We start from the raw sequence: 18,276 nt of genomic DNA, 5'->3' as shown, positions 1-18,276 counted from the left end.
TCATCCCTATATAGGATCCGAACCCGTGGCGGGAGCGCTGCTGCGTTCCCAGCGCCGCACTCTCCCGAGTGCGCCACGGGCTCGGCCCTAATTTAGTTCTTTTCACTTTTTCGTGACCGGTAAGGGAATTGCAACCCTTGGCTTGGTGTCACCCGCACCGCGCCCAGCCAGTGAGTGCACCGGCCATTCCTATATAGGATCCGAACCCGTGGCGGGAGCGCTGCTGCGTTCCCAGCGCCGCACTCTCCCGAGTGCGCCACGGGCTCGGCCCTAATTTAGTTTTTTTTAACCTAGCAGCAGTTAAATCTGTTTAAAATTATATTTTCTCTTTCATTAATTTAAATCTGAAATTAATGCTTATTAATGTCATAATAATATTATATAAAAATATATTTATTCCTTCTTTCTCCTTTGAGCTTTCTGCCAGAGTGTTTTTTATTTGTGTTTTCTATTCAGAATGTTTTATTATTGTGCTCACCATAAAACTGTCTTTACTTCTTCTTAGCTACTGCTTTGGAAATGGGTGTAGAAATAACAAAATAGGGCCAAAAGCTGGTGAGTGCACCGGCCATTCCTATATAGGATCCGAACCCGCGGCGGGAGCGTCACTGCGCTCCTAGCGCCGCACTCTCCTGAGTGCGCCACAGGGCCGGCCCCAGCTCTGTTCTCTTAAAGCCACAACTTCATTCTGAGATAGGCAGGATGCTGAATAAAAGAAATTTGGGATACACATTTGCCTGCCATATCTGAAGTTTCTTTGAGGGTAGGAAAACTATGATTTCCCATCAAAGTTAAGTGGTAATGTACAAAATGTCTTTTCTTCCCTTGAATTACTTCATCTCACTGGCATTTATTTATTTATGTGTGCTCTATTTAGGTTCCAGATGTGGAATCTCGTGAAGACTTAATTAAAAATCACTACATGGCAAGGATAGTGGAACTTACATCTCAGCTGCAGCTGGCTGACAGTAAGTCAGTGCATTTTTATGCTGAGGTGAGTGGATAGTTAATTAGGTTGGTAGGTTTTTTCCTAACCTCCAAAGGAATTAGGTAATTATCCTGTTCTCCTGTTGTTCACTAGAAGAGAAAAGTCAGTGTCTATGTGTTCTTTGTTATATATGTCTGTGAATTTGGTTGCAGTTCATATTGATTAGTCTGTATACCAACGAAAAATCTTCATTTCAATAAATGTAAGAGTGATTTGTCATTTCCAAATTACTGCAAGATAGCTGGGAGACTTGTAGTTAGTCTTTCCTATGGCCACATAACATATGTTTTGGAGCATTATTATTACAGATTACTTGTTTTAAAATTATAGACAGGTAGACATTCACAAATCAAGGAATTTTCATATAGACAAGTTAAAAAGCAAAATATGCCTTTTTAAAAAATATTTTCCAATTTCTAAATGACAAGTTTGTAGAAAAGAATTTCTGTAAATGAAGAAATGAAAACTGTAGCCTTTTTCAACCTTTAAAAGACATAAAATCTTACTTTTTGTTACATTGTCTTCTTCCTTTACCAAGTAATACATTTTCTTAAGAGAATTAGAAAAGTACTATGCAATATAATCAATAAAATGATACACAATTCATAGAATAGAAGGCAGGAAAATGAAGGAAGAAGGTAGAGATATCAAAGCGTGAGTAAGAAACAAATGACAAAGATTGGGTGCTGCTCAGCATAAGAATACCTTTAAGGTCTCTGATTTTAACCTTTACATTAAAAGTCAATTATAGATGGCAGATGGGGAATTATAATGCTTAAAATTGTTTAAAAAGCTGTAAAAGAAAAGACAGCACCCTTTATTGGGACTTGACTTAATCTGTGGTTTTTCTCCTATACTGCAGAGATGGAGACGTTGATAGGAGACCAGTTGCTAGAAGTGGAGGGAAGCTTTGTGTCTTCTCTGCTAAAGTAAATAGTGTTCCTAGCTCAGTTTTGTTCACTAGCAACCATTGCACGCATGTTTGATGAGTTGATCAATAGTGATGCTTATTAGAATGCAGAAAGCAGGGAGGATGGCAAGCTGGATGACTTGCAGTGGAACTGCCCCAGTAATTACCTGAACGATGCAGTCCAGCAGATAATCGTACCCTCATTATTTGGTTCCCTAACTGCTTTTGGAGTTAGTGTCCCAGACTCAATTGTCATCTTCTTGAGGACCCATGCTTACATGTCTCTCTCCCTTTTTGTCAGGTTCATTGATGAGCACAGAGTAGATATTTAATAAACAGGGGGGTCATTGTTTTGGTTGGCTGAACTGTCCTGAAGTTTTCTTGTGGGAAATGAAATGAATAACTAGGGAATTATTGAAGCTGTTTTATTTCCAAGAGATGTGCTTATTTTAATGAACATCTTCAGCACAATTGTGATACAAGAATTTTTAGATTGTCCTGTTTTTTTCTCATCTGTAAACAGGAAGTGGTGACCCCTGTACGACTTTACTCGAATAGTCTGAGCGCCTGATGTCAACACAGCATTCAGATGTGTCTCAACAGATCCTACTTGTCAGTCTCAGTGGCCTTATCAGAAACTTTAGTGATCCTTTTAGTCTCACACCCTCTTTAACAGTAGTGTGAAATAGAATTTTTCTTTTTGATCAGCTCTGTCTCTGGATAGTCTAGGTTTGTAGAACCCCCCCAAAAAGCATCTGGGATCCTTAAAGTCCTGTGCTCATTTTTTTCCCATGTAGATAGAACATAGTTTATAGGATAGGACTGTACAGCTTTTATTGCTCCTGTAACTTGGTCTCTGGTGAAGGACTTAAAACACCGGAAAAGTATCTTAGGAACCATATTGCAGGGTCAGAGCCATTGATAACTTTTGAAATAATCACCTTCCTTTTCAACCAGTATAAATGAATCCTGGGTAAATGTAGAAAGTTCTTATGTTTTTTATAACCACTGGTCATCAGACTAGAGCTAGGAAAAAAACATCAGTGAGCTTGAGTTGGTAGATTTTTTTTCCCTTACTAAAATGATGAGGATGGAGGCCACTTCTTTCTCACGTGTACTCAAGTGTGTGGTACAATGTCTGTAGGTATTCAGCAGAGATTTGTGGAATGAATGAATGGCTTTTGGCTTTGGGAACTGTTTTCTAGTAATCTTTTTTGAAGCAAGTTTGGTTTTGGACTATGCTCCCTCTAGTAATGGAATGTTTTCTTATTTTACAGTGCCGAGCACTCTCTAAAAGACTGGCCTTGGCTGAAAAGTCTAAGGAGGCTTTGACAGAAGAGATGAAACTTGCTAGTCAGAACATCAGCAGACTTCAGGTGAGTCCATAGCATGAATACCTAAGCAGTATTCATATTTTTTCATTGAAAGTTCCTGGACAGTAAAATCAGCAGTTTTTTTCCAAAGTAGGGGCATTTCACCTCTAGTTATGCTTTTTTCTAACCACTTTATTTCTAATTCATTTTCAAGTAACACCTTACTTATGTAAAGTAAAAAGTGGTTATATTGTCTGTTTCTCTGGCTTGATTTTAATTTTAAGTAGTTTTATAGTCAGCATTTTCTTTAATAATATTTTCCCATAATCCTTCTCTCTTTCCTCTTCCTTGTAAATACCTGTTGTGGTGGGTTGTAGGCTTGTTCTACACACATTACTCTGTTTCTCTTCTTTCCTGTTTCATAGAACTACCTAAACTGAAAGGTAGGGCTATGAAGTATTTCTACTTCCTTACTTCCTTGTTTTAAACTCTTATTTTCAGAAAGCCCCTGTTAATGAAAACATGATGCCAAGCAAAGAAAAGACACATCAGCACAGTAACACCCACTTCCTTCTTGTTTGAGATTAGTTTTATCAGATTCCTTAGGTGCACAAGATTAGATTTCAGGGGGCTGAAGAGAGCATGAGAGGTGGGAAGGTAGATGAAGGGTGCTTCTTTCAGGCAGGGTGCTTCTGGGAGGGCTGGGAGGTATCGAGGTGCAGGATGGTGGAAATGTGTTGGAAGCCTCATCTAGGCTTAGGAAAACCTGAGGGGATTTGGAAAGAGCATTTAGCCCTCTGGCTTTTCTGATAATTTTATACCTGGCATAGAAGGAAATTCTTAATTTTTTGCAAAGAAATTAAGCACATATTTTGAAGGCTGAAAAAAACTTTTTTTTTCCTATCTCTTTTAACTTTGTTCTTGTTAGGCCTGTGCCTTAACCTTCTTGTTAATTGATCAGATAGACCACTTTGATAGGTTGCTTTGCCAAATTTTTTTTTTTTAATGAATTAAAAAAGCTTTCGAGTGGTGTGACTAGCAGGGTTTTGATTTTTCTTTTCTCCTCTTTCACTCTTTCTCTTTGCTATTTAGGATGAGCTGACAACTACCAAGAGGAGTTATGAGGATCAGTTAAGTATGATGAGTGACCACCTGTGCAGCATGAATGAGACATTATCTAAACAGAGAGAGGAGATTGACACATTAAAGATGTCCAGTAAGGTATGTGAGGTGAGGTAGTCTCTCTGCAATATAATGTGTAATATTTAATAGGAGGCATTTCATTGTTATGCATTTCAGGAGCAAAAGGTTATAAGATTTAAAGTGTTTGTAAATTATTTTCCTTAGTGTAATTTGTCCTCTTTTCCAAAAGTAAAATTAAGTGTCTCTGCCTGGGTCATAAGCTGAGAAGGTTTTAATATGAAGACTTCATACTGCATTTGCTGCTTTTGGGAATTTTGGCATTTCTGGTATAAGAATTAGGGGGACTTACAAAGGGCTTTGGGAGGATTGCTCTTTATTTATATATGATTCTAAAATGGTGCTGTTGAAGAACAACCTTTAGAAAATTTATTCTCATATATATCCATATAATCAATCAATGTCTTACCCTTTTAATTCCAGAGATTTCCTTCAATTTCATTTCCCACAAGCCCTCTGCTTGTCTGGGTTGGGGTCAGTAGATATTGGGTAAAATGTTTAGGTTGAAATGCATATCCACATACCATGTCTCTATTATTGTATCATCATGTATAGACTCTTTTGCCCTGAAAGGCAAACTTTGGGAGGCCAGGAGCTAGGGTGTGTGCATCATGTCATGCTTAGCACATTTTGGTAACTCAGACAATATTATACCACCAGCAGCTGGAATTTACTGTCTCTAGACTGCATTCTTTGAAATCTACTGCTGCCACTTATTGATTCAACAGTCATTTATTGAGTTCCTGCTATGTACATTGAGAAAGAAATAGAGATGAATAAACCATAGCTTTCTTTTAGCATCTGCTAGTGGTAGTGTAGAGCAGTATTTGCTCACTTAGGGTCTCCTTGGAAAATAAATCATGTTAATGCATGAGAATCTGCAGTATATAAGTTCACTTGTCAATGTAGTTTCATGATATTCATTGACTTCTCACTACTTTGGAGGGTGTCTCTGCTTCTCTGGGCCATCTGTGTGTGATGATTATAACCAGCCAAAATGGTTCTGATTATGATTCTCCAGTTACTTGTGGTTCAGGAAACTTGAGTTAGGAGGCAGGGGGTTGGTCCTATTTAAGAATGCCTCCCTTAACCCTTTTGGTCTCTTGATATTAAAGCAGGGCAAATCTAACTCACAGTTTATATTCCTAGTAATGGTAGAAAGCACACACACATTGAAGAGGTCATGTTTTGGTTTTCTTTTTCATGGTATGTATAATTTGTCTTAATGGTAGTATAAGAAAGCCTGTTTTAGCACCTAACACTTGAAAGGAAGTAGCAATGGTTCTAGGAAAACTTTTTCGGACTTCTGAGCTGCAGAAGTATTTGGTTTTGAATTGAGAGGGGTAAATGCTTCGTACAGCAAAGCTCATTCTTCCAAAGGTACTTGGATTGGAGCTACTTCAGAAGTTAGGGAATTTTCAAATTCTCTCACATCTTTTAAATCTATGCCTTAAAATACCTGTCATTAATAAAACCCTGAGTAAGAGACCCTTCTTCAATCTGGAGTTTACATTGACTATTCTTTAATCATTCTGTAATCCCTATATTTTGCTTTTTTTTTTTCTTTCCCTCTCATTAATAATTTAGATTGCTATAGCATCATCTTATGGCTGAGTTGACATTTCTCCATGGGATACCAAGTAAATTCTCAGCCATTTGTTTGCTGTTATCTTGCTTAAAGTTTTTGTATTCTGCAAGCATTTCCCACTTACATGAAGAAAATATATTTATACCTAAGAGCTACAAATAGGAATTTGATTAAAATGTATGCCTAAGAAGTGCACCTCTCCAGAAAGAAAAAAAGTTATGCAAAACTGGAAAGTCCAAATCTCCATATTTGAGGGAACTGGGAATAAGTTAAACCATCTTCCCTCTAACTTGTTCTCAGCCGGTATCTAAGCTTACTTTTGACAAATAATCAGTGCTATTTGGGTGTGAGTTGGCACATATTCAAAATTCTTTCCTATTAAGGCCTTTAAAAGATGTTTATTTAAACAACAAAGAAACATATTTAAGCTAAGATTTTCATTCAGCTTCATGAAATTTTACACTCCCTTGTCTTTGGAACCAAATGAATGAAGTTTTGATAAATCCAAGATAGTAGCTTTCTTTTCTTTATTCTCTACCCTCAGCCTTCAGAGGGATATGGTCTGCAGAAGCAGAGAGTGGGGAGAGTTAAAAGTAACAAACTGCTTTGTGATTACTGGATAAAAATTAACCACACAAAGTTATCAGCTACTCTCCCTCTTGGAAGCTAGTGTTCCAAAGTCAATCCAGACAGCTTGGTTTGTAAACTATGTGAATTATTTTTTTGGAAGTTTGTGTTCTTATTGTTGATATTTTTCTTTGCACAGGGAAATTCAAAAAAGAACAAGAGTCGATAGTTTTCAAATAGCTGGTTGGTGACTGTTCTTTCCAGAGCTGCTACTGCTGCACAGAGCTGCAGGGTCAAGACTCCACGTCTAGTGCTGGCGGACTCCAGGAAGCTGAAGTGTTGATGGACCTAGTAAACTAGTCAGTGTTGTAAATGGCCTTGAAACATTTAAAATATATTTGTAATCAGTGTGGCAAATGCAGAATTTGATGTTGACAGTAAAATGGAAAACAATACACATACTATGGATATTGTAGATTTCCTTATGCTGTTTTTACTGTGCACTTTTTAAAATTAGGTTTTAATTTCAGTATGTAAGAACAACAAATATTTTGTATATTTTCAAACTCAATTATATGATAATCGATTTGGTATCTATGGAATAGATATATGTTTCTGTATAAAATGCTTAAATTGTCGAACTGTCATTACTTCTTACTATAATTGATGCAGTCTCCGGATTTTTTTTTAAAGATTTACTCATATTCTCTCTTTGTCTGTTTCTCTCTCTCTCCCCATCCTTCTCTCTGACGGGGAGGGAGTGAACCTTGCAAACTTCAGATCTTGTGGGTTTATTATAGTTGTGTTTAGCTCTTCAGTACCCTCTGTGTTAGAATAATAGCTAAAGGAAATTCATGTCAATAAATTCATAATTATATCAAACTTTCAGACTCTCTATGAAAATTTGATAAAGTAAACCAAAACCTATTAAAGTAGGCTTTACAAAATTTATCAAATCTCAATTGACTTATGTGTAATCTTTCTAATTCCCCAAATTGGAGTAATTGTACAGTTAATCCTTTAGTAAGGCTCTTGAGTTTTGCCTTGAGAGCAGCTTACAATCACATTTCAAGCAAGGACCCTGAGCCTTTCAAGTTACTTTGGTTTATCTCATAAACTCTGTGTCATTTCAGTGTATAGCACAGAGATGTCTCTCCCAGCAGCTCCCCCACGACAGGCTTCTAAGTATATTGCTCCTTTCTGAGTTGTTTGTGCAGTCCATTTTGCCCCTGTGTCAAATTCCCCAGATTAGCTAAAGGGTTCCTGAAACCCCTTCCATCCTACCTCCCTGCCTGGTATCTCCACCTCCCTTAAGGCTATTCTCTCGGCAGTTGCCAGTCACCCTCCAAAATACTATATTCTGGTTCACCTAAGAGCCCATCACTAGCTTCCCTCTGTGCTCAGCACAAAGGCCAACTCCTTGGCCTCAGCCCTGAGTCCTCAGCTGCCTGCCATAGAGAGAGACTTTGGTTGTGCCAGTCCTCATGGCAGTGGAAGTGTTTGGATCCTGATTTGGGGGGTCCCTGTGTTAGTTCAGTCCCATTCTTCCTAGCCCTTGAAGTCCCTAGGCCCCTTGCCATTTCTCTTTTCTGTCCCCACCTATTGCATTCTCTATCAACCATACTAGCTGTTTTCACTGCAACTGCACCTAGGCCCCCCACACACTGTAAGTGAAACATCAGAAAACCATGTTGACTAGACCAGTCATGAACTTAGGGTTTCTAGCCCCACCAGGCTTTCATCATTGTGACAGTCCTTTGACATTTCTAGTCCATTTCTATTCTAAGTTTCACAAATGGCTACACCAATTCTCTCCTTAAGCCTTGCCCCTGTCATTCGCAGGCTCTGCACCGTCAAATCACAGCCTGTCAGCAGTGAGTACTTCTCACCACCACACTGATACACATTTGCCCATCCTTACTGCTCTCCCCTGCTTCAGAGGCACAGGTGTCCCTGCTGTCCTTAAAGCTAAACTGCTTCTGATACTCTAATGCCATTTCTTTTCTAGGGCTTGACTTTTCGCTTTTAGATCTTTACTTTCTCATTCTGCTGACTCCTCTGCCCTACCTTCCAAACAGACTGCACTTACCCCATCCATTAAAAAGTATAGAGTTTGGTCTTTGAAACCGAACTTCCTGGGTTTGAATCCTGATACCAACAAATGAGTGAGTTAGCATTTTTGTGCTTCAGTTTCCTTATCTTTAAAATGGGGATATTAATAATACTGGGATTTTCAGGAGGAACAGATGAATTAATATTGTAAATTGCCTAGAAGAATACCTGGTATGATAAGGTTGTGTGTTAGTAATAAATGTTATTGATAATGTTATTGCTACTGCTATTATTTCTCTTTCTCCTTCTCCCTTTGTCTGTATTCTTTCCCTTTTACTAGCAGCCTTTGTGGAAGAGTAGTCTATATCTCTTGTCTTCTCTTCTTCACCATGATCCATCTGCTCTTTAACCTGGGGTAGTCAAGCTCCTTTGCTCACCGTTCTAATGAAACTGTTCTAGTGAGCACTACCAGTGGCCATGTCATTGCCAAGTCCAGTCGCTCCTTTTCATACATGTTCTTGCTTGAGTTTTATATGGAATACTCTAAAACCCTTAATCCTTCCCCCCCTCTTACTCTTTTGAGACCTTTCCTTCTCTTGGCTTTTCCAACACTTCTTTCTCTTATATACTTGTTCTCCCTCCCTGAGAAAATTTCTTCTCTGGCTCCCCTTCATCTGCCTTTTAAAAAAGTGTTAGTGTCCCCTAAGGTTCTGTCCTAACTACTCTCAGCTAGTCTGTACTGATAGGTGTCAATCTTACCTTTCTGGTGGCTGACCTTTTTTGGTGGCCGGCCGGTGTGCAGATCCAAACCCCTGAACTTGGTGTTATCACACCACACTCTAACCAACTGAACTAACTGGCCAGCCCTCTTTCTAACTTTAACCTCTTCTAAGCTATAACCTAATTCCCGCTGCCTTATGAATTTTGTATGAGGATGTCCCACAGGCAGCTCACAATTCAAGAGGTTCATCTAATATTAAATTCACTCGCCCAATTTCTCCCTCCTCTCCAGTGTTCTTTTTATCTCATCAGACTTGTTTCTCACCTTATATTCATTTATTTAACAAATATTTATTGAGTACCTATTATGTACTAGAAACTATCTTAAGTGCTGGGGTACAAAAAACAGAAAAAAATACCTGCCTTTATTCAGCTATCTTAGTATGGGGGGAAAAACATGAGAAGTAAAATATATAATTTGGTATAAGGTTATAAATTTTATAAGGTTACAAAAGCCAGGAAGGGAGATAAGAGCTTTGGGAGATAGGAACGTTGCTTTTTAGATAGGAGACCAGGAAAGGACTGACAAAGATGGGGCATTTGAGTAAAGATCTGAAGATGAGGGCATGAGCCACGTGGATATCTGGGAGAGAGCATTTCAGCCAGCAAGACTAGCAAATGCTGAGGTGCTGGGGTGGGAGTGCACCTCAAGGCCAGCAGCAGTGAGGACGCCAGAGCAGCCAGAGTGGTGTGAGCAAGGGGGACAGTGCTAGGAGATGAGATGGAAGGTGACAGTGGGCCTGATAACTGTGTCCTGTAGGTTGTGGTGTACTTTGACCTTGACTCTTTGAGTGTTAATGGGAAGACTTTGGAGGGTTAAGGGCAAAGGAGTGATATTATCTGACTCATGTTTTAATAGAATTGTGGTCTGCTTTGTTGAGAATAGATTATAGGGGAGCAGGGCGGAAACAGGCCAGTCAGGAAGCTACTGTAATAGTAGGAGGCCACGGAGAGATGATGGTGGCTTGGACTGTGGTGGTGGCTGTGGAAGTTGTGTGAAGTCTGTTTCTGGATTTATTCTGAAGATAGAATTGATACAATTTGCTGATGGATTTATCTAAAATCAGAACTCTTTCCTCCATACTTCTATTACTCTTCTCTGCTTTGTTTCACTCCTTTTATCATAATCTACCATACAGTATATTTTGCATATTTATCTTCTTCGTTGCCTGCTTCCACCTCTAGAAGACACAGCTCCATGGAGGCAGGTGTTTTTGTCTGGTTTTGATCACTGCCGCATTGCCTCTACCTAGGACACTGCCTGGCTAATTGAATGTTTGTGGGCTGTGAGAGAAAGACAGGAATCAAAGATGAAGCCAAGGATTTTGACCTGAATGAACTTCACCAAGCGGAAGGATTGAGACAGAGGCAACTAGCTTCTACCTAGTCGTAACTTAAGATGAAGACCTGGGAGTCATCTCTGATTTTTCCTTGCCCAGCACATCCCGTTGGTTTCTAGTTTTACTGAACCTCCCTACCTTTGCAGTGTCTCTCATGTTTAACTTTTCTTTACTCAATACCTTAAATTGAGCCCTGGCCACCTATTGTCTGGATTTCTTATCTTCCTGTATTCCAGTGTTCCCACCCCTTCTGCCAGTTCATTTGTCTAGAACATATCTCTGCATAGCCACTTTCCTGATAGAAGGCCTTCAGAATGGCTCCTCCTTGTGCGAGGGGCAAGAGCTAGTAGTGTGTACACATGAGGCTTGTTTGGCTGACCTCAGCTCACTCATTATTTTCCGTGCCCTGTACTCTCCGTCTACATTCAGGAAAACTCTCAGGCCTCTGGGTCAGGAAAAATTTCACTTTTCTTAAGCAGTGGGCCTGTTTTTCTCTCAGAGACAATGTGAATCTTGGGATTGTTTCCCTCTTTGCTTTGGAGTTAGATCCCTGGCAGAATTGTGCCTTTTTGACTTACCTGCTAAGGTCTTTGTTCTCTTGGCAGGTCACTTCTCAAGGCATATAGTAACCACTGTTTATTAACCATTTGCCATAAGTCAGGCATAGGTAAGACTTGACATGTATTATTTCACTTAAACCTTCTGACAACTGTATCTCATACATACTATTACTATCCCCATTTTACAGATAGAAAACTAAGGCTTACGGCATATAGTAACCACTGTTTATTAACCATTTGCCATAAGTCAGGCATAGGTAAGACTTGACTTGTATTATTTCACTTAAACCTTCTGACAACTGTATCTCATACATACTATTACTATCCCCATTTTACAGATAGAAAACTAAGGCTTAGAGGGGCTCCACAGTCACACAGCTAGTATGTGTTGGAGCCAGGATTCAAATCCAGGCTAGTCTGACTCCTGAGCCTGGATCCACTTCTGTAGTATTAGCCTTTTAAAGTAGGAGCTTTTAACTTCAGGTCCTGTAGATTTGGAGGATAAAATGTTAAGTTTCTTTGTAACTCTAGTACTTTACTCAGCTTCCCCTTTCCACATCTTCATTCCATACCCTCACTTACCACTTCTTTGGCTAATTTAAAGGCTCTGGCATAATATTTGCCTTTCACATGATTTTTTTCCTCCTCTGACCCTTTATTTTTATTGCATAGTCTCTGCTGAGCCTGGATCCACTTCTGTAGTATTAGCCTTTTAAAGTAGGAGCTTTTAACTTCAGGTCCTGTAGATTTGGAGGATAAAATGTTAAGTTTCTCTGTAACTCTAGTACTTTACTCAGCTTCCCCTTTCCACATCTTCATTCCATACCCTCACTTACCACTTCTTTGGCTAATTTAAAGGCTCTGGCATAATATTTGCCTTTGACATGATTTTTTTCCTCCTCTGACCCTTTATTTTTATTGCATAGTCTCTTTTACACAAACCTTGCTAACCATCAAACTCTGAATTTAATGTATGCCACGATGCTGACCCTTCCTCTAGTCTACTTTCTGTGCAAACTTTGTTGTTGTTACTATTGGATTATGAGCGTTTTCTAACATACATGTATTAGTCTGTTTTCTGTTGCTTATAACAGAATACCTGAAACTGGGTAATTTATAAAGAAATGGAATTTATTTCAGTTTCAGAGGTTGGGAAATCCATGGTCCAGGGAACACATCTGTGAGAGCATTTTATGGTGATGACTATAGCAATGCGGGTGTCACATGGTGAGAGTAGGATGAGCAAGAGAGAGTTAACTTGCTGTCTTTATAAAGCCACCGGAACCACGCCCATTACACCATAATTAGGTCAATCCATTCACAAGGGCACAGTCCTCATAATCTAATCACCTCTTAAAGGCCCCACCTTTAAATCACCATAATAGGATTTCCCACCCTCTTAACACTGTTACAGTGGGGGTCAAGTTTCTAATACGTGAGTTTTGGGGGAACATATTTGACCCCATAGCACTACACAAAAGTAGAGAGATTAGTACAGCCCTCTGTCCCCATTGCTCCTTATGAACTTTTACTAATCTTATTTTATCTTTTTTCCATAGTTATTTTTTTTCCTGGAGTGTTTTAAGGCTATTCCCAGACATTGGGTCATTTCATCTGTAAATATTTCAGTTATGCATACCTTTGTAAAGATGGTGAGCTCATCTTACACATGTCATCATTTGTTCAGCCAATTTGTGTTGACTGCCTCCTGTGAGCTCAGTGCTGAGCAGACTGTGATGAGCAAAACAGACATGGCACTGCCCTTGAGAGCTTACAGCATTTTATTTTATTTTATTTTATTTTAAAAGATGACCGGTAAGGGGATCTCAACCCTTGGCTTGGTGTTGTCAGCACCACGCTCAGCCAGTGAGCGAACCGGCCATCCCTATATAGGATCCGAACCCGTGGCCTTGGTGTTATCAGCACCGCACTCTCCCGAGTGAGCCACGGGCCGGCCTAGCTTACAGCATTTTAGTGAGCCAAAGAAGTGATCACATAAATGCACAATCACACACTGCCATGTCGTCCATCCTGCCCTGGGATTGTCTCGGGGCAGTAAGCAAGAGAGAATACATAGAGGTTATTTATTTATTTATTTTTACTAAATATCTGTACTTTTTATCAAAGTTATGAACTTAGTTTTAGTCAGACTGGTCTAAAATACCACTACTCAGAAAAAACCAAAATAAGGCAAAACAAAAACACAGTCCTCTAATCCTCCCCCCTTTTTATGCTCCCCAGAGAAAACCAGTTTCACTCACTGTTTTGGTATCTAGATTTCCAAATAGCACGCTACTTTTGATTTTCCTGTTAGGCATCATTAATTGACTTCACTGGTAGAAGATGAGGATTTGCCTGTTTCATCCACTTCCCTCTCCCACCACTCACATATACATACATACTTTCTCTTCAAACTAGTTGTTTTAGCCTGTTTTCTGTCACTCTTAACAGAGTACCTGAAACTGGGTAATTTATAAAGAAATGTAATTTATTTCTTACAGTTTTGGAGGCTGGGAAGTCCAGGTTCAAGGGGGCACATGTGGTGAGGGTCTTTTTACTGGTGTGGACTCTCTGCAGAGTCCCAAGGCAATGCAGACCATCACACGGTGAGGAGCAAGAGTGTGCTTGTGTCTTTCTTCCGCTCCTTTTAAAGCCACCAGCTCCACTCCCAAGGTAACCCTTTAATCCATTAATCCAGGAATGATTAATGAGGGCTCTGCCCTCACAATCCAATCACCTCCTAAAGGCCCCACTTCTCAACACTGCCACACTGGACTACTGGGGATTAAGCTTCAACATGAGTTTTGGAGGGGACATTCAGACCACAGCACTAGTTACAACATTTTGACTAGGCCACTATTCGGTATATACTTCCTTATCACTATTCAAATGCTAATGATATCTGAGTCATGTAATATACTGTGATTACTTTTCTCTTCGTGTACAACTCTTTGTTTTCCCTGGAGTTAATAATTTTTTTTTTCTTTTTTGGACAAAATTATTTACTATGTTTTCTGTGGTACTTATCGCTAATTTATTGCTGAATTCTCTCCCAGGTGTATAACTCTCCTCTTAGTGTGGTCAAAGTCAATTGGATGTTCAACCAACTTCATCTTGCTCAGGAAGTCTCTCCCAGAGCCCTCTGACCTGCCCCCAGCTGCCTGGTTTATCTCTGGGCTGGCAGCACTGCTGCTGTCTTGGGATCTCCCTTCCTCAACATCCTGGGCAGCAAGTGTCTCTCACCTTTAATATAGCCCCTTCTCAATTCCAGAAGCCCTTCCAGTGACTGACTGCCCTTCCCTCGACTAGCCTTTGCAGCCTCTCAAAAGCATTGTCTCTCTTGTCTAGGCCTCTTGTGGCATGGAAAGTGAAAAATGAGTGGAAATTCTGTCTAGGCCCAGGGTAGGGATTGAAGTCCACATAGGAGTGAAAGCCAAAAAAAAAAAAGGACTTTTCATTAATCATGTGTTGCTTTCTGGTGGAGGAGATAATTCTGTCTAGGCCCAGGGTAGGGATTGAAGTCCACATAGGAGTGAAAGCCAAAAAAAAAAGGACTTTTCATTAATCATGTGTTGCTTTCTGGTGGAGGAGATGGAATTTTCAGAACTTACTGAAATGACATTTGCTACTTTTTCCTGATTATATATTACGTGCTCATCAAAATTTTGGAAATAGTATCGAAGCACACATCTGCCTTTGTAGAGATTCAACTATTAACATATTTGTTTATTTCTGCTCTTATTTCATACATACATAAAATATATTTTAATCAAAATTGGGATTATGTTATAAGAAATTCCAAATGAGAAAAAAAACCAACCCCCCCCCCCCCCCCCCACACACACACACACAACTCTGTAACTGGAAGTGGAAGGGGAGTAAGTTACCTGGCTGATAAAACTGGATTCACCATTGTTTTTAATAAGAAACGAATTCTGTCAGTTAAACTAACAGATATTTTTTAACATGACCACTTTCCAAGTTCATTATCCATTGAAACAAAACAAAACAAAATTTCAGCTACACCATTTTCAAACAAAAGTGTGGGAAAAAAAAATAAACAAGTAAAATGAGGAACCAGTTAAGAAAGCCACCAAGAATTGGAGCAAAAGGCTCCTTCCAAATGACAATGAATTAAAGCCTTCTTTATAGTAAAAATACCCAGACACAAAAATGTGCAATTTATAGTTTTGTTTTGTCAAGCATTAACCCTGGAAGTTGCTCCCAAGTCTTAAAAGGCTTCAAACTCTTCTATAACTTTAACATATGAAAACAGCAACACAGTTGGTTGATGATGGCTAAGAAAACATCTGGCAGCGCTACACAGACAAGGAATAGTTTGTTCCATGATAGAAGAGGAAGCTTCTGTTCTGGGCTAAGAGCCACGTCCTCAAACGCCATGGTGATAGATGGAAAGCCTGTTGCCTCTTTGCCTTAAATTTTTAAGCAGTAAGCAGTTGCCTCTTTGTCTTAAATTTTTAAGCAGTCTAGTAATTAGCTTCAAATTAGGAAATTAACCGGCAACCAAACCATTAAATCAGGAAAATCCATTATAGCTCTTCCAAATCTTTAAAAGAAAAGGTTAGAGAGCATTAAAATAACTCTTTTTCATAAGGAGAGGATTAGAATTGACTCAGTAGGTGGAAACATTCTGGAGGCTGTTGTCTTGTTTGCAGTTGTAGGGGCCTCAAAAGGTTCCTCCCCCAGTTAGAGCCTTTGAGTTTGATTACCAGGGGCTTTAATTACCTCTGAAATCAACCGCACTGCTTCCCTAAACACCAGGGAGTAGTTGAATGGCTTGGTGGTGACTTCCTACATGCCCAAGAATAGAAACAGCACTTCAGTTAACTAACAAAGAACAAAATGTCACTTACTTATATCTTGCTGAGATGCCAATGAGTATTCTCCCTTTCTTCAGCTTTCCTGTATTTCTTTAGCACCCCTCTTCTGTTGTGTTCAACTGTCAGCGTGTTTCATGAAGTTATTTTCATGCACACCATCTCCCTGAACAGCTGCAGAAGCTGTGAGGAAGGAAGCATGCCTGACACTTGCTTCCCCCGGTGCTAGCAGAATGTCTTGTACAGAGTAGGTGTTCAGTAAATGCCAATTGGACACATTTTAGGGATCAGGCCAAAGGACTGGTCAACTGTAGCAATGGTCAGTGTAGCTCAAGGCCATACCTAAGAGTGTCCCCATCTTCAGGACAAAGGGCAGCCAATCTTGAGCCACTCTGAACTGATTAAGTAGGTGATCATCCTCCTAAATATCAATTTCAATTGACATTCTTGGTGAAAATGTAGGCTTTTCATTTATCTCTGGAAATTTTCATCCAAAGAGTATTTGGGTTTCCTTATGAAAAAGTCATTTAGGGCTGGTCTGTTAGCTCAGCTGGTTAAGCACAGCCTTGTAACACCAAGTTCACAGGTTTGGATCCCCAAACCAGCCAACCCTCTCCCCTACCAAGTCATTTAATAACAGGGTGTTCATCAAATATTAGGCCAGAATGCATGACACACCTAAAATAGTGATTTTTTTTTGTCCTGTTTCATTTTAACTGTTGTTGAAGCCATCCCTGGGAATTTTTTTTTTTTTTTTTTGGATATGGTTTTCCAAAAAGCCCTTACTCTATCTTGAATGAGTGTTGTAATATAGAGACTTATTGTTGCAAAGTTTATAGAGAGGGATGTTCTTATCAAGCATTGAAGACTAAGCTTATCCCTCCCCTTGAGTTTATATTAATTGATACTGACAACTTCCGCTGACTTGAGTTTTGAGGAATTCCAAGTTAATCTACTATGTCATTTCTACAGACACTGTAGGGACTTCTTGTTAAACAGTGTGGAAATTCTAAATGTTGCTATGAAAGGCCTGCCAGGAAAGGGAAGGCCGTTAATAAAAAAGAGAATGACATAGTCTAAGGGTCTCTTTATTGTAGAGCAAGGAATAGAGCAGGAACTGGAGTAAAATGAGGTCACAGCTGTGAAGAACGGTGGTGGTGGCTTAGCTATTGAGGCCAGGCTAAGCTGTTTACCACCAGATTTTGATACAAAGAGACACTGCCAGAAAGGGTTCTTTGGAAATATGTGGTGGAGTTAAAAGGAATAAATCTGCATTCATGAAAGTGGCAACATTTGGGGCAACACTGAGTCACACAGAAGGGGAAGGACCTGTCCTTTGCAAAAGATAAAATGGTTCTCAACCGATTGGATTTAGTCTTTAGAAAATTATGGGCCTATTTGCTTTGAAAAAGTGTCAAAGTTTCCAAAAGAGATTTCTCTCACCAGAAGGGTTACCCACAAATGAGGCCATACCATTTATTTCAAAAATGACAGAATTAAAAAGGTGCACTCAGAATTGCACCAACTTAAATGCAATGGTAATTACTATTTGTCAAGTGTATTGTGTCCTTATGAGTCCTATCTCCAGTTAGCTGTGATATTTTCTGAGATGGGCTGGCCTCCCTGGAAGGCCAACTGGTCAAGGGTGGGCTGGACACAGGGCACAAGAGGTTCAATTTGGGGCTTCAGCCAAAATGCCTAGAGTCAGGGCACAGGAACAACAAAGACTTGCCACCTCTCTCCCTTTCCTTTCCCCACCTAACTGAGGGGCCCAGGACCTGTGTGGCTCCACAGAAGAATCTGTGAAAAGTTCCCCATCAGTCAGTTGACTTCCTAGTCTCTAGGCTCTCGCTTGTCCTTCCTCAAGGACATCACTGGGAAGGAAGGTAGAGGAAATGCAGAAGTAAGGAGAACCTGGGACCTTTTTCTGTTTGTTTAGGGAGTCAAGCATAGCTGCAATTAGAAATTTTATCTGAGAATTCTAAATAGGTCCCAGCTGTGTGACTTGTGTGCCCTTTCTGAATGTCAGTTTCCTTCCTCATACCCCACAGTGCAGTTTCTTAACACTGGCTGGTGGGTGAATAGGGTACTGAGTATATTTCCCTTTCACCAGCGAACTCCAAGGCTAAACACAAGACTA

The 18,276-nt window shown here is 39.8% G+C and overlaps 1 protein-coding gene across 1 annotated transcript in view; it reads left to right on the top strand.

Annotated features, from left to right (window-relative positions):
• Positions 1-7,517, top strand: part of PPP1R21 (protein phosphatase 1, regulatory subunit 21) — a 64,126-nt gene extending 56,609 nt beyond the window's left edge. Inside the window, exons 18-21 of the mRNA XM_008586343.1 lie at positions 878-994; positions 3,176-3,274; positions 4,304-4,432; positions 6,766-7,517. Of these exons, the coding sequence (XP_008584565.1) occupies positions 878-994; positions 3,176-3,274; positions 4,304-4,432; positions 6,766-6,795 (375 nt within the window). The 3' untranslated portion in view covers positions 6,796-7,517. The remainder of the gene's footprint in view (positions 1-877; positions 995-3,175; positions 3,275-4,303; positions 4,433-6,765) is intronic.
• The last annotated feature ends 10,759 nt before the right edge of the window (positions 7,518-18,276 follow it).

Source organism: Galeopterus variegatus, unplaced genomic scaffold, assembly GCF_000696425.1.
Source record: "Galeopterus variegatus unplaced genomic scaffold, G_variegatus-3.0.2 Scaffold3945, whole genome shotgun sequence".
NCBI classification, from domain to species: Eukaryota; Metazoa; Chordata; class Mammalia; order Dermoptera; family Cynocephalidae; genus Galeopterus; species Galeopterus variegatus.
The sequence above is the reverse complement of the archived record's forward strand: the minus strand, read 5'-3'. Positions and strand labels throughout refer to the sequence as shown.